General features: G+C 42.3%; 1 protein-coding gene, 1 non-coding gene and 1 pseudogene across 5 annotated transcripts in view; 1 reads left to right on the top strand and 2 right to left on the bottom strand.

Annotated features, from left to right (window-relative positions):
- Positions 1-3,262: 3,262 nt before the first annotated feature.
- On the top strand, positions 3,263-4,317 carry LOC109694705 (acyl-protein thioesterase 1 pseudogene; annotated as a pseudogene).
- Positions 4,318-8,628: 4,311 nt separating this feature from the next.
- On the bottom strand, positions 8,629-8,762 carry LOC141413188 (small nucleolar RNA SNORA70). Its single transcript, XR_012437998.1, has one exon. It is a non-coding gene; the product is annotated as a small nucleolar RNA SNORA70 (small nucleolar RNA).
- Positions 8,763-12,539: 3,777 nt separating this feature from the next.
- The window catches only part of Flt3 (fms related receptor tyrosine kinase 3), a 125,403-nt gene continuing 123,426 nt past the window's right edge, over positions 12,540-14,516 (bottom strand). For 3 of the 4 annotated variants that reach the window (XM_074043636.1, XM_020176817.2, XM_074043638.1), the window contains one exon: positions 12,540-13,062. In XM_074043636.1, the coding sequence (XP_073899737.1) occupies positions 12,940-13,062 (123 nt within the window). In that variant the 3' untranslated portion in view covers positions 12,540-12,939. Of the gene's footprint in view, positions 13,063-13,091; positions 13,568-14,516 lie in introns of those variants that run through there. The other variant, XM_074043637.1, reaches the window with a different exon arrangement.

Genomic DNA, 14,516 nt, shown 5'->3' with positions numbered 1-14,516 from the left:
GTTCTACTCTTTTTCTGTGCTGAACACAATGGGAACTTAATAAATGCTTGTGAAACAGGAGAGATGTCTCAGGAGTAATTCTGCCCCATTGTCAGGAATTATTATGTGCTATTTTCTTCTTGAATGCATCTACCCTTATCTAAAATCACCTCAATTATTATATTTATCTATTTATTTGTATACAGTCTCTCAGCCCTGGCTGATTTGGTGAGCCTGCAGACTATGTGCTTGTTGCTGTATATCCTGGAAGTCTGGCCTGGTGCCCGTGGTGCCCCGTCTCACTGTGGGATGAATTCACTGTGAGATGAATAAGTTTCACACCCTAGTGTCTCCCATGTACATATGACACAACAATAACATGGAAGGTAACACAGAGAGAAAGCCCAGGGGACTGGAGATAGATAGCTCATGCCTAGCAGGTGTGAGGCCCTGGGTTTGATCCCCAGCACCACCAGTAAACAAATAAACAAAGCAGGGTTCAGAATTCAAAAAATAAAGACGTTGCTATTTTCCTGTAGAACTAAAGAGACAAACATATTTCCAAAAGTCCTACACATTGGCATCCATGTGAATCAAAATTCAACAGGTCAGCAGCAGGATTAAATTAAATAAACCTGTGACATTTGCCCCCATGGTCTGAGAGAGGCCAGTGACCACAGTGTCTGTGCAATCAATCAGCAGCAAGGATTTTGTCCTGACTTGGTCTGTGGATCAAGCCCTGGCTGGGGTCTCACCCTGACTACTGGGTCACTGAGAGATCTCATCCCTTTTTAAAAAAATGCTGATGAAATTTCCTCTTCAAAGGGGGTCTGTCTGAAGCCAGAAGTGCCACAATTGGTGGTCTTCCCTGTAAACACAAAGGTAAAACCACTTATATGGATGGCCTCTGACTTGTGACAGTACCACTTACAACTTTTCAGCTTCCCAATGGTGAGATCCGATGCCCACTCAGCAGAAGCCACACTTGTCCTGGGCCAGTGGTATGTGGTCTGATCCTTTCTTGTGATACTGGGTGGTCCTGCCACTGCAAGGGGAGACCATTGATGTGTATGCTGAGATATGCTGCTTAGTGAGAGCTTGGACTCGGGAGCCAGCCCACCTGGATCCTAAAGTACTGAACTTTTTTGTACCTCAGTTTCTTAGTCTGTACGATGGGAATAATAATAATAGTATTTGTGTCATGGGAATTTTGTAAAGACTGAATGAATACACCAAAGTGCTTGAAATAGCTCCTGTGACACAAACCACATAGCTATCAACTAGTATAATCTCTTCTGTGTACAATCGGAGGACCAACCATAGAATTTGTCTTTTGTTCCTTTTACCATCAGGGGGTCACATACCTGTTTCCTTGTCCACGAAGATTTTGACACAGACAGCCCAATAGCTCCATCTCCATTGGCACTGGTGGCTCATACCTGTAATCCTAGCTACTTGGGAGGTAGAGATCAGGAGGATCGTGGTTTGAAGCCAGCCTGAGTAACAAAAGCAAGACCCTATCTCAAAAATATCCAACACAAGAAAAGGCTGGCAGAATAGGTCAAGTGGTAGAATGCCTGAGTTCAAATCCCAACACCAAACAAACAAACAAAACCCCAAGAGCCTAACCTCCTTTAGTTATAGTGGTCACATATAAGGGAGCCCCAAACAATCTACTAACATACAATCCTTTAAGACCCAGAAGGCTACGGAATTAAATAGTCATGGACATAAGAACAACATCAATTGCTAATACGGAACTGGGAAACTCATGACACAAAAGCATTCTGGGTTTAATGCTCTCTTTTGTTTTATTTTGTTGTGTTAGGCTTGAACCCAGGGTCTTGGGCACCTTAAGTAAGTGCTCTACCATTGAGCCACATTCCAGATGCTATAAAGCTGTTATTTTTAAAATCTTTTTGAGTTTATTTTTGATTTATCATATGCTAATAATACAAGGGGATCCATCGTGATAATTCCATACATGTGGACAGTATTCCTGAGCAAGTTTACCCCCTCCATTGTATTTGCTTTCCGCCTCGCCTTCTTTTCCCCCTTTCAAAAAGTGTTTGCTGGGTTTCATTATGCTGTCTTCAAATGTATATATGCAGTGTACTTCCATCCTCTTCACCCCCCCCCAGTGTCCTTTCCTCCCCCCTCTTCCCTCCCACTTATCTCCTTCAGACAGTCCCCATATACACTCATGTCATCATCATTACCACTTTAGGTTTAGATTCCACAAATGTGAGAACTTGGCTCATCTCACACTACATCATAATCTCCAGTTCCATCCATTTTCCTGCAAATGACACAATTTCATTTTTCTTTATGACTGAGTAATATTCCATGGTATCTTCTTTATCCATTCATTGGGCACCTCAGTCAATCCCATAGTTTGGCCTCTGTGAAAAGAGCTGCCTTGATTTACACTCTTGGATATATGCCCAAGAGTGGTATGGCAGGATCAGAAGGTAAGTCTAATTTTAGTTTTTTTGAGGAAACTCCATACTGATTTCCAGAGTGGTTGCACCAGTTTACATTACCACCAGCAGTGGGTAAGGGTTCCTTTGCCACTGCATCCTCGTCAGCCTTGCTGTTGTCTGTTTTCTTGATGCTGGTCAGTCTGACTGGGGTGAGATGGAATTTTAGTGTGGTTTTGATTTGCATTTTCCTTATGGCATTAGCCTTATGGCTAAGGCTGTTGAACATTTCCTCATGTGTTTATTTGCCATTTGTACTTCCTTTGAGAACAGTCTCTTCGATTTGCTTGGTCATTTATTAATTGGATTTTTGTTCTTTTGCTCTTCAGGTGTTTTTTTGTTTTGTTTTGTTTTTAGCTCTTTGTATAGTCTGGATATTAACCCCTTATCTTTTGAATAGCTGTTAAAGAGTTCTCCCATTCTATGGGTTGCCTCTTGATTCTAGTAACTGTTTCTTTTGATGTGCAGAAACTTTTTAATTTGATGCAGCCCCGTCTGCCAATTCTTACTCTTATTTTCTGGGTAACTGGAGTCCTATCCAGAAAACCATTGCCTGTGCCTATATCTTCTAGAGCTTTCCCTACTGCTTTCTGTAGTAGTCTAGTTTTACATTAAGATCTTTGATCCAGCAGAACTGGTGGATCTGCAGCAATAACGTTTTCTGCTCTGATGCCTGCTGTGGTGACCACTGTTCAGAAGGCTACCACCGAGGTCATTTTCCTTCACAGATTGGGACATGCTGGGCATGGATGAGCAGAAGCCTTTGCAGGTATCAGAAGTTCACATTTCAAACACACCTGCACCAAAGATGCCTGTTATATTAAATATGAGTATGGCTATGCATTCTTGGTTTGATATTATTGGGCTTTCCCCAGAGTCCCAGGAAGATAAATCTGGAATTAAATGGGCAACAGAAAATGTAAATGCTTTGATAGATCAAGAGGTGAAGAATGGCATTCCTCTAACAGAATTATTGTGGGGGACTTCTCAGGGAGAAGTTTCATCTTTCTTCACTGCTCTCACCACACTCAGTTGTCGTCTTCCACTTGGTTTCCACAGTGTCCCATCGGTGGCGCTATCAGAGATTCCTGTTTTCCGGAAGAGGCTGTGATCCTTTGGTTGCTCTAACATTTGGTTCTCTTACTGTTTGAAAAACTACAAGCATTGGTAAATGCAGCGAACGTTAGCTTCAAAATCTGTGAAGGCGTGATACACAGCTCATGTCAACAGGAAATGATGGATGTCAAGCAATTCATTGATAAACTTCTCCCCCCAACTGATGATGACTAGAGGTCTTGTACAGAAGTACACTGCCTGTAGGAAACATGCCTGACTGAAAACCTGTAAGGTTTGCAGTGTTAAAATGTTTTGCAAACACACAATGACACAGACTAAAGATGTCTCCTCACGGGAAGTTTCTAACATGCATTTGTGTAAGAAGATGGAGGGTACTAGTACTAGGCTGGCAGAGGGCCTCAAGTAGTAGAGTGTCTGCCTAGTAAAAAGAAAGAACACAAGTGAAACAGCTAGCTTCTTTTTCTCAAATGTAATTCAGCAAAAGAGTAAAACACTGCAACCAGAGTTTTTATTACATGATTTGAAAATTTCTAGTATGCTCAATGACAATGCGTTCAGTTACAAACAAACAGTTAAGGAACAAACGATTTATTAATGATGTGATTTGGTCTATGGATTTACTCTGCAGTTGCTTGGTTACCCTGTCTGTATTTATACGTATGTGAGGAGTATAATACGTAAGAACTCGATAATATTACATCACTTTTACTTCTGGGGATAATGCTTTTAAATGTCTGAAAAGAGTAATATTGCTCTCTTGAATTAATAGCACTTTTATTTGAGGGACTAGACTTTTCTTTTCCCTGATGTTATTTCTACTTAATATTCTTTTCTCAAGAGAAAAAAGCATTTTCTTTCCTTCTTGATTGTCCTTCACAGCAGACTAGATATTACCTCCCTGCTGTAGACATCCAGTTACTTCATGCTGTAATTCCATATTCTGAATCACAGAAAAATGGTGTTTAAATCTATGGACAGAATAAAAGACACAGACATTATTCTTCCTATGCTACATACTTCAAATGACAGTTCCTTATTCCAAATTTAGACTATTTAGTTATTAGGATCTTCAGTTCAGGTAAGAAGAATAATTGTGTGGTTTTATTTTCCTGCAGGCAAATGGAAGAATAGTTAGATCATATTCTAGTATGTTTGAAAATATTTAAGACTTATCTTAAAAACAAATTTGCAAAATGATTGGCTCTCCTTATAGCATAGTTTAAGTTTACCTTTTCTGTACATATATTTGAAACCAACTACTATAGAAAATGAGCAATCCATTAGAAAAAATTCCTTTATTTTTATCTACTAATGGACTTATTTGAAATTTTCACTTTAGTCAACTGTTTTTTTTTAAAAATTAGTCCTTTTGAACAAACAAAATAGCAATTATTTGATTTTAAATAGTCAAAGATTTCACATTACTGGTAAAAATTATTTGCAAACAAATTTATGGGTAAGGAAAGTTAATCAGAACCCAACACATATCATGTAGTACCCACACAGTTTAGTAGGTAGCAAAACTGTACTCTTGATACTTCTGAACTGTTAAATTTCCTGCCGTATTCCAACTGACCAAAGCAATGTCAATGGTAGGAATGTGTCCTTATAAATGGGTGCTGACTGGTGATGAAACAACCTAGTAACAGAGAAGTAAAAAGGATGTTAATAGTGAAGCCATAAGTTTATGTCTGGATTTGAAAATTTTAGACAGTCATTTACTAAGTCATTTATCTTGAAGAACATAAACTTATTTCAGTTATACAAATCAGGAAGGTCATTTATGGTGAGAAATAGTCCATTGAAATGTGCTGTATATAACGTGGGAAAAAATTAATGTTTTTCATGGTTTCTATCAATGTGAAATAAAATTTAATTCTGACAAAAAATCTTTGACCTATTTGGAGTTGATTTGTACAGGGTGAGAGACAGGGGTCCGGTCCAGTTTCCCCAGCAGCATTTGTTAAGAGGCTGTCGCTTCTACAGTGTGTTTTGGGGTTCTTTGTCAAAGATTGGGTGGCTGTTGCTGTGCGTTCATTTTTAGGTCTTCTATTCTGTTTCAGCTAGTTATCTTTCAAAAGTCCATTTATATAGAGATGTAACCTCAAAGCTTTTGCTGAGATCTACAACATAGAGCTCTTATATTCTGGCTGCTGAATGTACTATATTTGAGTTCATAGTAATTTTCCTTTTATGATGACACAGTTTCAGTGACACTTGGAGAAAATTCTTAAATAAGAATTTAATTCTTAAATAAGCACAGGCTACTTTTAAAAGCTGTTTTAGTGGAAACATTCCATGCATCTGTTTTTGTGATTGGTGCTTTTGCACCAATCGGGAATCTGACTCCAGCTTGTTAGGCAGCTGTTCAACCCCTTGAGCCACTCACTTTTCCTTTTTTGTTTTTCAGATAGGTCTCACATTTTTGCCCTGGCTGGCCCTGGACCTTAATCCTTGTATCTCTGCCTCCCAAATAGCTGGGATTATAAGCATAACCACAACGCCCAGCACAGAAGCATGCCTTTTTTTTTTTCCTGGACTGGGGTTTGAACTCAGGACCTACACCTGGCTACTCCACCAGTCCTTTGTGTGTGTGTGTGTGTGTGTGTGTGTGAAGGATTTTTTCTAGGTAGGGTCTCAAGAACTATTTGCCAGAATTGGCTTTCAACCATGATCCTCCTGATCTCTGCTTCCTGAGTAGCTAGGATTATAGGGTGAGCCACCACCAGTGCCCAGCACATACATTCTTAATTTGAGGCAATTTGGGAGTTGGAACTCATGGACTCTTGCTGTTACCATTGGCTGGGAACTGAGCCAAGGCTTGATGTAGACTGTGAAGTGAGTCCTTTGGCAGCCACTGTGGTTCACTGAGGTCAGGAAGGGGGCAGGTGTGGGGTCCAAGCCAGGGCCTGCATTTGTCAGCTCTGAGAACATGAGTGATTTTATTGTCTTATGTTTGGTTTCACCATCTATTGACTTACCACAGAATAAACTCCTTTCTCACAATTGGTCCAATGGGAAAGAAAATACATGAGAAGGCCAGTCTTGAAATATAGTATGTTATCAATAAATGCTATGAAATAATTCCTCAGTGTGAACCTTCAGAGTTTATACTAGGTGAAATAAACCATGCACAAAAGATAAATACTGTGTGATTCCACCTTTCCTCCCTGGAGCAGTCCATAAATCCATAGGACAAAAAGCAGGATGATAGTTGCCAGCATCTAGCCGGAGGGGTGGGGAGTTATCACTGAGTTATGGCCAAGTGTCAATGTGGGAAGGTGTAGGAGTCCTGGTGATGCAGGGTGGTGATGATCACATGGCAGTGTATATGTACCTACTGCCCCATAAAATGGGTTAATATGGGGAACTCTATGTCATGGATATCTTTACAGTTTACGTATGAGACACATACGCCCCTAGGCTCACAAGTTGGAGGTTTGGTTCCCAGCTGGTGGCACTGTTTTGGGAGGTGGTGTAAAATTAAGAGATGGGGCCTAGGTGGAGGAAGTAGGTCACTGGCAGGAGCGTGGGGGAGGGAGGGAAGGAAGAGGGGGCTGGCTGCTCTGGAAGTATATACCTTGTCCTGCTCCCCTTCTCTTTCTGCTTCCAGGTCTCCGTGAAGTGAGTAACTTGGCTCTTCCACAGACTCTTGCTGCCATGATGTGCTGTCTGCTGCACCATAGGCCCAACCAATGGAACAGGCCAAGGTGGACTGAAACCTCAGAAAACAAGTCAAAATAAATCCTTCTTCCTTCAAGCTGTTTTTCTCAGGTACTTGTCACAGCAGCAAAGGTCTAGCACATGTATTTTACCACAAAAAAAAAAATTCATCAAAGCCTTTTTTTGCCTCATTAAGAATAATTTGGAGCCAGGCACTGGTGGCTCACGCCTGTAATCCTAGCTACTCAGGAGACAGAGATCAGGAGGATGGCAGTTCGAAGCCAGCCTGGGCAAATAGCTCAAGAGACCTTATCTTGAAAAAAACCTATCACAAAACAGGCTGGTGGAGTGGCTCAAGTGGGAGAATGCCTGCCTAGCAAGTGTGAGGCCCTGAGTTCAAACTCCAGTAGCATAAAAAAAAAAAAAGAAGAATGTGGAATTTTATAGTTAGACACTGTAGGAGGTTGCTGGTGGTGACTGTGGCGCGTTGTAAACAGGCACATAAAATACTCTAGTTACCAGTCAAGAAGCCGCTGGATCCTAAACGAATGAGTCGGGATTGTCTGCATAGAGTTGTTTTTTTCTTCAAACCAGCGGATTGACTTTTTTCAGGGTCTGCAGCTTAATAATGTTCTGTCCAGAGAGCAGGTGCAGCAATGAAACCAGGCCTGGTGCGAGGGAATGGGTTTGGAAACAGTGGTGTAGGGCGCCCCCTGCTGGCAAGGCCGCTACGCAGGCCCGGTGGAAGAGCTGCCTTAGCAAAACTCTAAACCCAGGACTTGGAAGTTGTGCCTCACGCCATGAGAAAAATGGACAGTTACGTCGGGGACACAACTTGACCCAAAGGAAAACCGAATCTGAAGTAAAATCTGACCCTAATAAGACCATAAATTCATTTTCCATTAAGAGGCTGTTAGGCACCGTCATTCTGCAGAGAAGGGTGCTTTTAAAATACACTCGGCATATATAAAGGGTGTGTTACCAAGTACAGTTATTTATCTTTAGGTGGACAGGATGATTTATTGTTGAGTACAGCTTAGGTGACTAAGGAAGAAGGGACAGCACAGTGGGAAGCCCTCTCAAGGTCAGGGCTCACCACTTGTCCAGAGGACCTCAATTAGGAATCTATTTGACCCCAGCCATCAAGGATGAGCTGCTTCAAAGCTATCATGTCATCTGCATTAAACTTGGTAAAGTCCCACTCCTGTGAGACATGGATCTTCTGGCAGCCAGGGAACTTAAACTTGGCCCTCCATAGGCCCCAATCTCATGTTCCTTATTCTGCAGTTTGGTGTGGAAGGACACGATTACCTGGCCAATGTGTGAACCCTGGCCACTGTGCCCCAGGGCTTCCCAAAGGCACCCTGCATTCCGGTCTGGAGCCTTGATTGGCAATAGCCGAGATCAGAGTCATGAACGCCCACTGGAAACCTGTCTCCAAGGTCACTTAGGGCAACCCACACAAGCAGCAGGTTGCATCCACTACAGAGGAGGAGGCTGCTGTTTGCAGCTGTTGCACACCAGGTCCCTGTGAAGGTACAATCATTTAAAGATCACCTGTGAGCCACTACCCAACCCAGCCCCCAGAATGATTCAGGTGTCATTAGTGTGCAAGGGATTATGTAGTGGTAATTGTGTGTGCATGGAACATCAGTGAAAGGCGAACCTCAGCTCCATGGAATACAGACCGAGTATCTCTCATCCAGTGCTGGAACCAGAGGGCTTCGGAGTCTCAATTGTTTATGATTTTGGAATATTGCACACCCATAAATCCATAGGATTCATTTATGTTTCATTAGCACCTCACACAGATAGGCTGAAGGTAACTTGACACAATCTTTTAGAACAGCTGCATTTTAACTATAACGTCACATGAGGTCAGGTATGGTGTCTTATGTTGGCACTCAAAAATTTTTGATTTTTGCCTTTTTTTCTTTTGGCAGTACTGGGATTTGAATTCAGGGCGTGCAAGCACACTACCACTCTACCACTTGAGCCGCACCCCCAACCCTGAACTTTTGAGTTTTTGAATCAGAGCTACTCAACCTATACTATGATAAATCTTCAAAGCAAAATGTTAACTTTTTAAAAGAAAGCAGGATCTAATAGTCTACATAGACTGTGGTACTGAGGTTTGAACTCAGTGCTGATGCTTGCTAGGCAGGTGCTCAACCAATTGGGCCACTCCACCAGAACTTTTTTGTGATGGGTTTTTTGAGATAGGGTCTCATGGAACTATTTGCCCAGGCTGGCTTCTAACCTCGATCCTCCTGATCGCTGCCTCCTGAGTAGCTAGGATTACAGGCGTGAGCCACCAGTGCTACGAGTTTTATAAGGTGCACAAACGAGACAATAGCCCTGCACACATCAGTGGGCGAGCAGCATTGATGAGCCCAGGTATAAGTGTATTTGCTTAACTCCATCCACAGAGAAGTCACCTGCAAACTGTGCATGTTTCCTGGAAAAAAATCACTTACGCAGAAGGAAAAAGAGGACATTGCTCCTTTAAGCTCACGTTAAGTTTTCTTTTTCACCAGCACATATTTTGTGATCAGAAATAACTATGACTGCTCCCTCCTTGCATCCTATCAAGATACTGGAGGAATACAAAATCAAAATAAACTGATGGCACCTAAAGCTAGACAGAACGAGACAGAGAGAGGCAAAGCAGATTAACTCCTCAGTTCTGCCAAGGGTGTAGACTCCACATGGGTCCCGTCCAGGTACCCAGGTGTAAGACAGAGTCAAACTCAGAGCTCCCTGCCTCAGAAGAGGATGTAAGAGGATATTGGTGGCTCACAGGTGGCTGGAGACCCATGCTCAGGGAACTGGAGAAGTGGGACTTGCTTGTCGCTCTTGTCAGAGACCAGTACTGCAATAAGAAGCTCCTCTCCCTGCATGCATCCTGAACTGAATTTAGCCATGGTACAAAGATCCAGGACAACAAAAGAACTCTTAGCCAAAGCAGGGTCTTGAAGAGCTATTTGCACACCCATCTTCATGGAAGCATTATTCACAATAGCCAAGAGGTGGGAGAAAACCATGTGTTCATCAAAGGATGAATGAATAAATAAAATGTGCTATGTGCATGCAATGGAATAATATGCAATCCTGAAAAGGAAGGGAATTTCTGGCACATGCTGGAACATGGATGAACCTAGAAGACATAAGTAAAATAAGCCAGGCACACACACACAAAAAGAGACAAACACTGTATGATTCTGCTTCTTTGAGGTAGTGAGAAGAGTCAGAGTTCTAGGAACAGAAAGTAGAGTGGTGGTTGCCAGGGGCAGGGGATTGGGGAATTGAGAGTTCGTGTTTAATAGGTACAGAGTTTCAAACTTGCAAGACTGAAAGTGTTGTGGAGATGTTTACAGCAACGTAAAGTGCTTGAAGCTATTGAATTATTTTTAACAGGAGTTAAGATGGTGACTGTGATGTCATGTGTTATTTGCTACACATAAAACAAATAGATACCATAAATAAAACAATACCAGAGCCCAAGTGTAAGGTAAAGGCAGGTGTCAGCGGAGCTGGGGACTGAAGTTATTAACCTAAGTTTTAATTTCCTCAAGGGAAAACGGTGTCATTTTAGTGCCTGCTTCATAGGTAGCAATGAAGACTAAACGGCGCCTGCGCCTAACAAGAGCCCACAAATACACGGATATTCAAACATTGCCAAGAATTAAAGGCACCTTTGACTCTTGGCTAGTGTGGCTCCATTCGCATGAAAAGCAAAGAAGTGTGTGTGTGTGAACATGTGTGAGTGAGGAAAATACATAAAGACAAAAGATGGGAAACATGCCTCAGAATTTAGCAGTAGTTCTGCTGGAGAGGCAGTCTAGGATTTGGGTTGCCCGATTCTGGGGGGATTTCAATGATCACTGTAAATAAAAACACGACACTATGAATGTTTAACATCGAGCATATTTTATGCTTTTACTTCAGTGGTTAAAAAAGCAATTGAGTAATATTCTTGTTGTGCCCTGACTATACACAAACAGAAGGTGAGTATACAACTTGGCTTAAGTCATGCCTGCCTTCCAACAGAAGAGACGGGTCATTTTCTTAAGAAGATAATTAACATGGTGGGGGAGGAAGGCTCTGTGTTGAGAGTATCCAGATGATGCAGACAAAAGCTCACAAGATTTCAGCAGGGGAAGCTGGGAAAGGTGGAGGGAGAAGACAGACTGAAGTATGGTCATGAGGCAAGGGCTTCTGGGGGAAAACGAGAAAGGAGGGTGAAGAAAGGGAAGAGTGGAGGCAAGTGTGCCCCAACCTAACCACCACACCATGACCTACACCCGCTGGGCTGGCTGGAGCCACCATATCTTGGTGGGATGAAATGCAGCAGAGCCATTCTGAGGTGGGCACTGAACCTGACTGCAAGAATTAACCTTAGCAACGAGGACCTGGGGGCCACTGTCAGTGGTCAGCTTGCCAGGTGAGTAACACACACAAATCAGTACTTGGAAAGCCAGATCTGGCAGCAGCTGAGAGAAAGCACTGATGGGGAAAAGGCAGGAAGGGGCAGTAGGGGAAGAAGGGACTTGCTCTAAGTGACCCAGGGGGACCTGGACTAAGGGAAAGGTTAAAACTGGAAAGGAAAGTGCAAATGATAGCAGAGGGTCACCCCTCTGCACCAGTCATTGAACTAAGTAATTTCTGTGCTTATGTTCTATATTTATAACCCTTACATGTTATATATTTAATTCATCTAATAATTCTCCTTGGCAACCCTGAGAAGCTGAGTTCCCTGCCTGTTTTTGTCCTTTTGTGCTGCTCTGAGTACCTAAGGCTGGGCATGACGGCTTATACCTGTAATCCCAGCTACTTGAGAGGTGTGAGTAGGAGGCTTGAGGTCTGAAGCCAGCCTAGGGAAAAACACAAGACCCTACCTGGAAAAACAAACTAAAAAGCAAAAGGGCTGGAGGCATGGCTCAAGTGGTAAAGCACCTGCCTAGCAAGTGTGAGGCCCTGAGTTCAAATCCCAGTGCCACCAAACACACACACACACACACACAGAATCTGATGAAAGAGTTGGACACATGCCTGTAATCTCAGCACTTGAGAAGCTACAGCAGGAAGATTGAGAGTTCAAGGCCAACCTTGGCTACATAGAGAGTTCCAGATGGCCAGTCTGAGCTGCATAGCAAGACCTTGTCTAAAAAAAACCATGATGAATTTGATGACAGAATGGGCCTTCTCAGTGGAAAAACACAAAAAACACATGTGGACAAATAAAGCACTGTGCACAACTTCATGAACTCCAGGTAAGTGTTATACCAAATATCTCACGTAAATAATTCAACAGCAATATTTCTATAGTAGAAAGTTTATTTCCATTCATAAAATATATCACTAAATAGCTGAAAAAGTTACATATTATTTTAAAACAGATTTTAAAAAATCATATTAGCTTCTTCTTAGCAAAACGCTCTGTTTTATGTATTTACAAGAAGATACTGGACTTCAGGCACGCGATTTGCACTCACGCCTGGCACGGTCTTTGGAGGTGGGCAAGGGCTCTCCCTGCCTTGCACACTAGATGATTCAATTTTTACAAAAGTCCCTTTGAAAACGAGAGTAATGGCAGACAGCTTCTAGAGAAAAGTCCAGCGAAGCAGCAGCTGGTAATATATTTTTTTTTAGTGATGAAAGTAAAGTCGTTTTGGTAATCTACAGCCTGTTTAAGGTGGTGTAAGGTGTAAGTTAAGTCCTGAGGACTTAACTTGCTTCTCTATGAATCTGCAACCTGAGCCTGTGCAGATGGAGGCTCTGAGCCCATCTCTCTGCTGAAGGGCCGCCTGTTTTGGTAGCTGGAAGGACGTTCCAAGATAGGGTCATCTGTGTTCTGATACATCTGAGTATGGGAGAGACAGAGGCTGATTACCATCTGATCAAGATTCACATGCTATGCGTCTGTAGGACAAGTTTGAATAAAAAGAATTGTTTTACACAGTTCGTCTTAGACATATTATTAGTTGAGAAGGCAGTTTGGGTCTTTTTATTAATGGAGAAATGAAGTCAGAGTCAAATATTTTATACTGTAAAATGACACTCTAGAAATCCTAAAGCCAAGCAGAAAAACCATAAAAGAGAAAGGCCGCAAGAAGAAATGTATACTTTATTCACTTAACACAGGGGACCCATGCTTGAATTTTTACTTGGAACTTTTGTAGCTTTGGAATTTTTTTCCAAGATGAAAATAGCTTTACTTTTTAAATTAAAGTATATAATACAAGCTGATCTTGAAGTATGAACTCCCTGCCTCAGTCAGCCTCCAGGGTGCTGGGATTGCAAGCGCGGTTTCTTCATTCTCTTTCTCTCTTCTAATTGTGAAGTTAACACACATATATATAAGTCACCTAAGAAATATAGAAAAGTACATAGAAAAAAACCCCTAAAAGTCACCAGAGATAACTGCCGCTACAGACACTTGCTACGCACACAGTTTTGTGCCAGCAGGTTTAGGCTGTATATTCTGTTCTAAACCTTACTTTGAACAGTAAGTATACCATTACTGTTTTATTCATCATAGTACATATTTTCATATCACTAAGCATGGCCACATAACTTTTTTAATTAGGGTACTGAGGGTACCCTAATTAACCTTTTGACAGACTGATTATATAAAACAAATGGACAAGTGCACCCTGGACCCATCTCTGCAGGGGGTAAATGGGGAAAGGGGATTGTTGGATGGAGGGAGACGCACGCTGCCAGGTGCCCTGCAGAAAAGTCTCCAGATGCTCCTGCTGAATGTCCAAATGTCTCATCACAAATTGAAAACACTGCAAGTTGAAAATGCATGTAACCCACCTCAGCTCCCAGACATTGTCGCTTAGCCTGGCCCACCTGCAGCATGCTGGCTCACTGCTGGCCATCACCAACGGCTGCCAAACCACCTGTGCAGTATGGCGCACAGTCTCTCCTGTGACTCATGAATACGTGCTGAAAGTGAAACCCATGGTTGTGTGGGTTGGATCATGCAAACTGGGTACCCTCTGAACTTATTCCTACTCCTACCAACCAAGTCTGGGAGCACTGCCTCCTCCAGCCTTCCCAGCAATGGGTATCAGCCATCTTCACCTCTCAGACCCGTCAATTTTTTTCTTTACAGCACTGGGATTTGAACTCAGGGTCTTATGCTTGCTGAGCAGGTGCTCAACCACTTGAGCCATTCCACCAGTCCTGTTTTTGTATTGGGTATTTTTGAGATAGGGTCTCACAAACTATTTGCCTGGGCTGGCTTTGAACCTTGATCTTTCTGATCTCTGTCTTCCAAATAGCTAGGATTACAGGCATGAGCCACCA

Source organism: Castor canadensis, chromosome 10 (assembly GCF_047511655.1).
Source record: "Castor canadensis chromosome 10, mCasCan1.hap1v2, whole genome shotgun sequence".
NCBI lineage: Eukaryota > Metazoa > Chordata > Mammalia > Rodentia > Castoridae > Castor > Castor canadensis.
The sequence above is the reverse complement of the archived record's forward strand: the minus strand, read 5'-3'. Positions and strand labels throughout refer to the sequence as shown.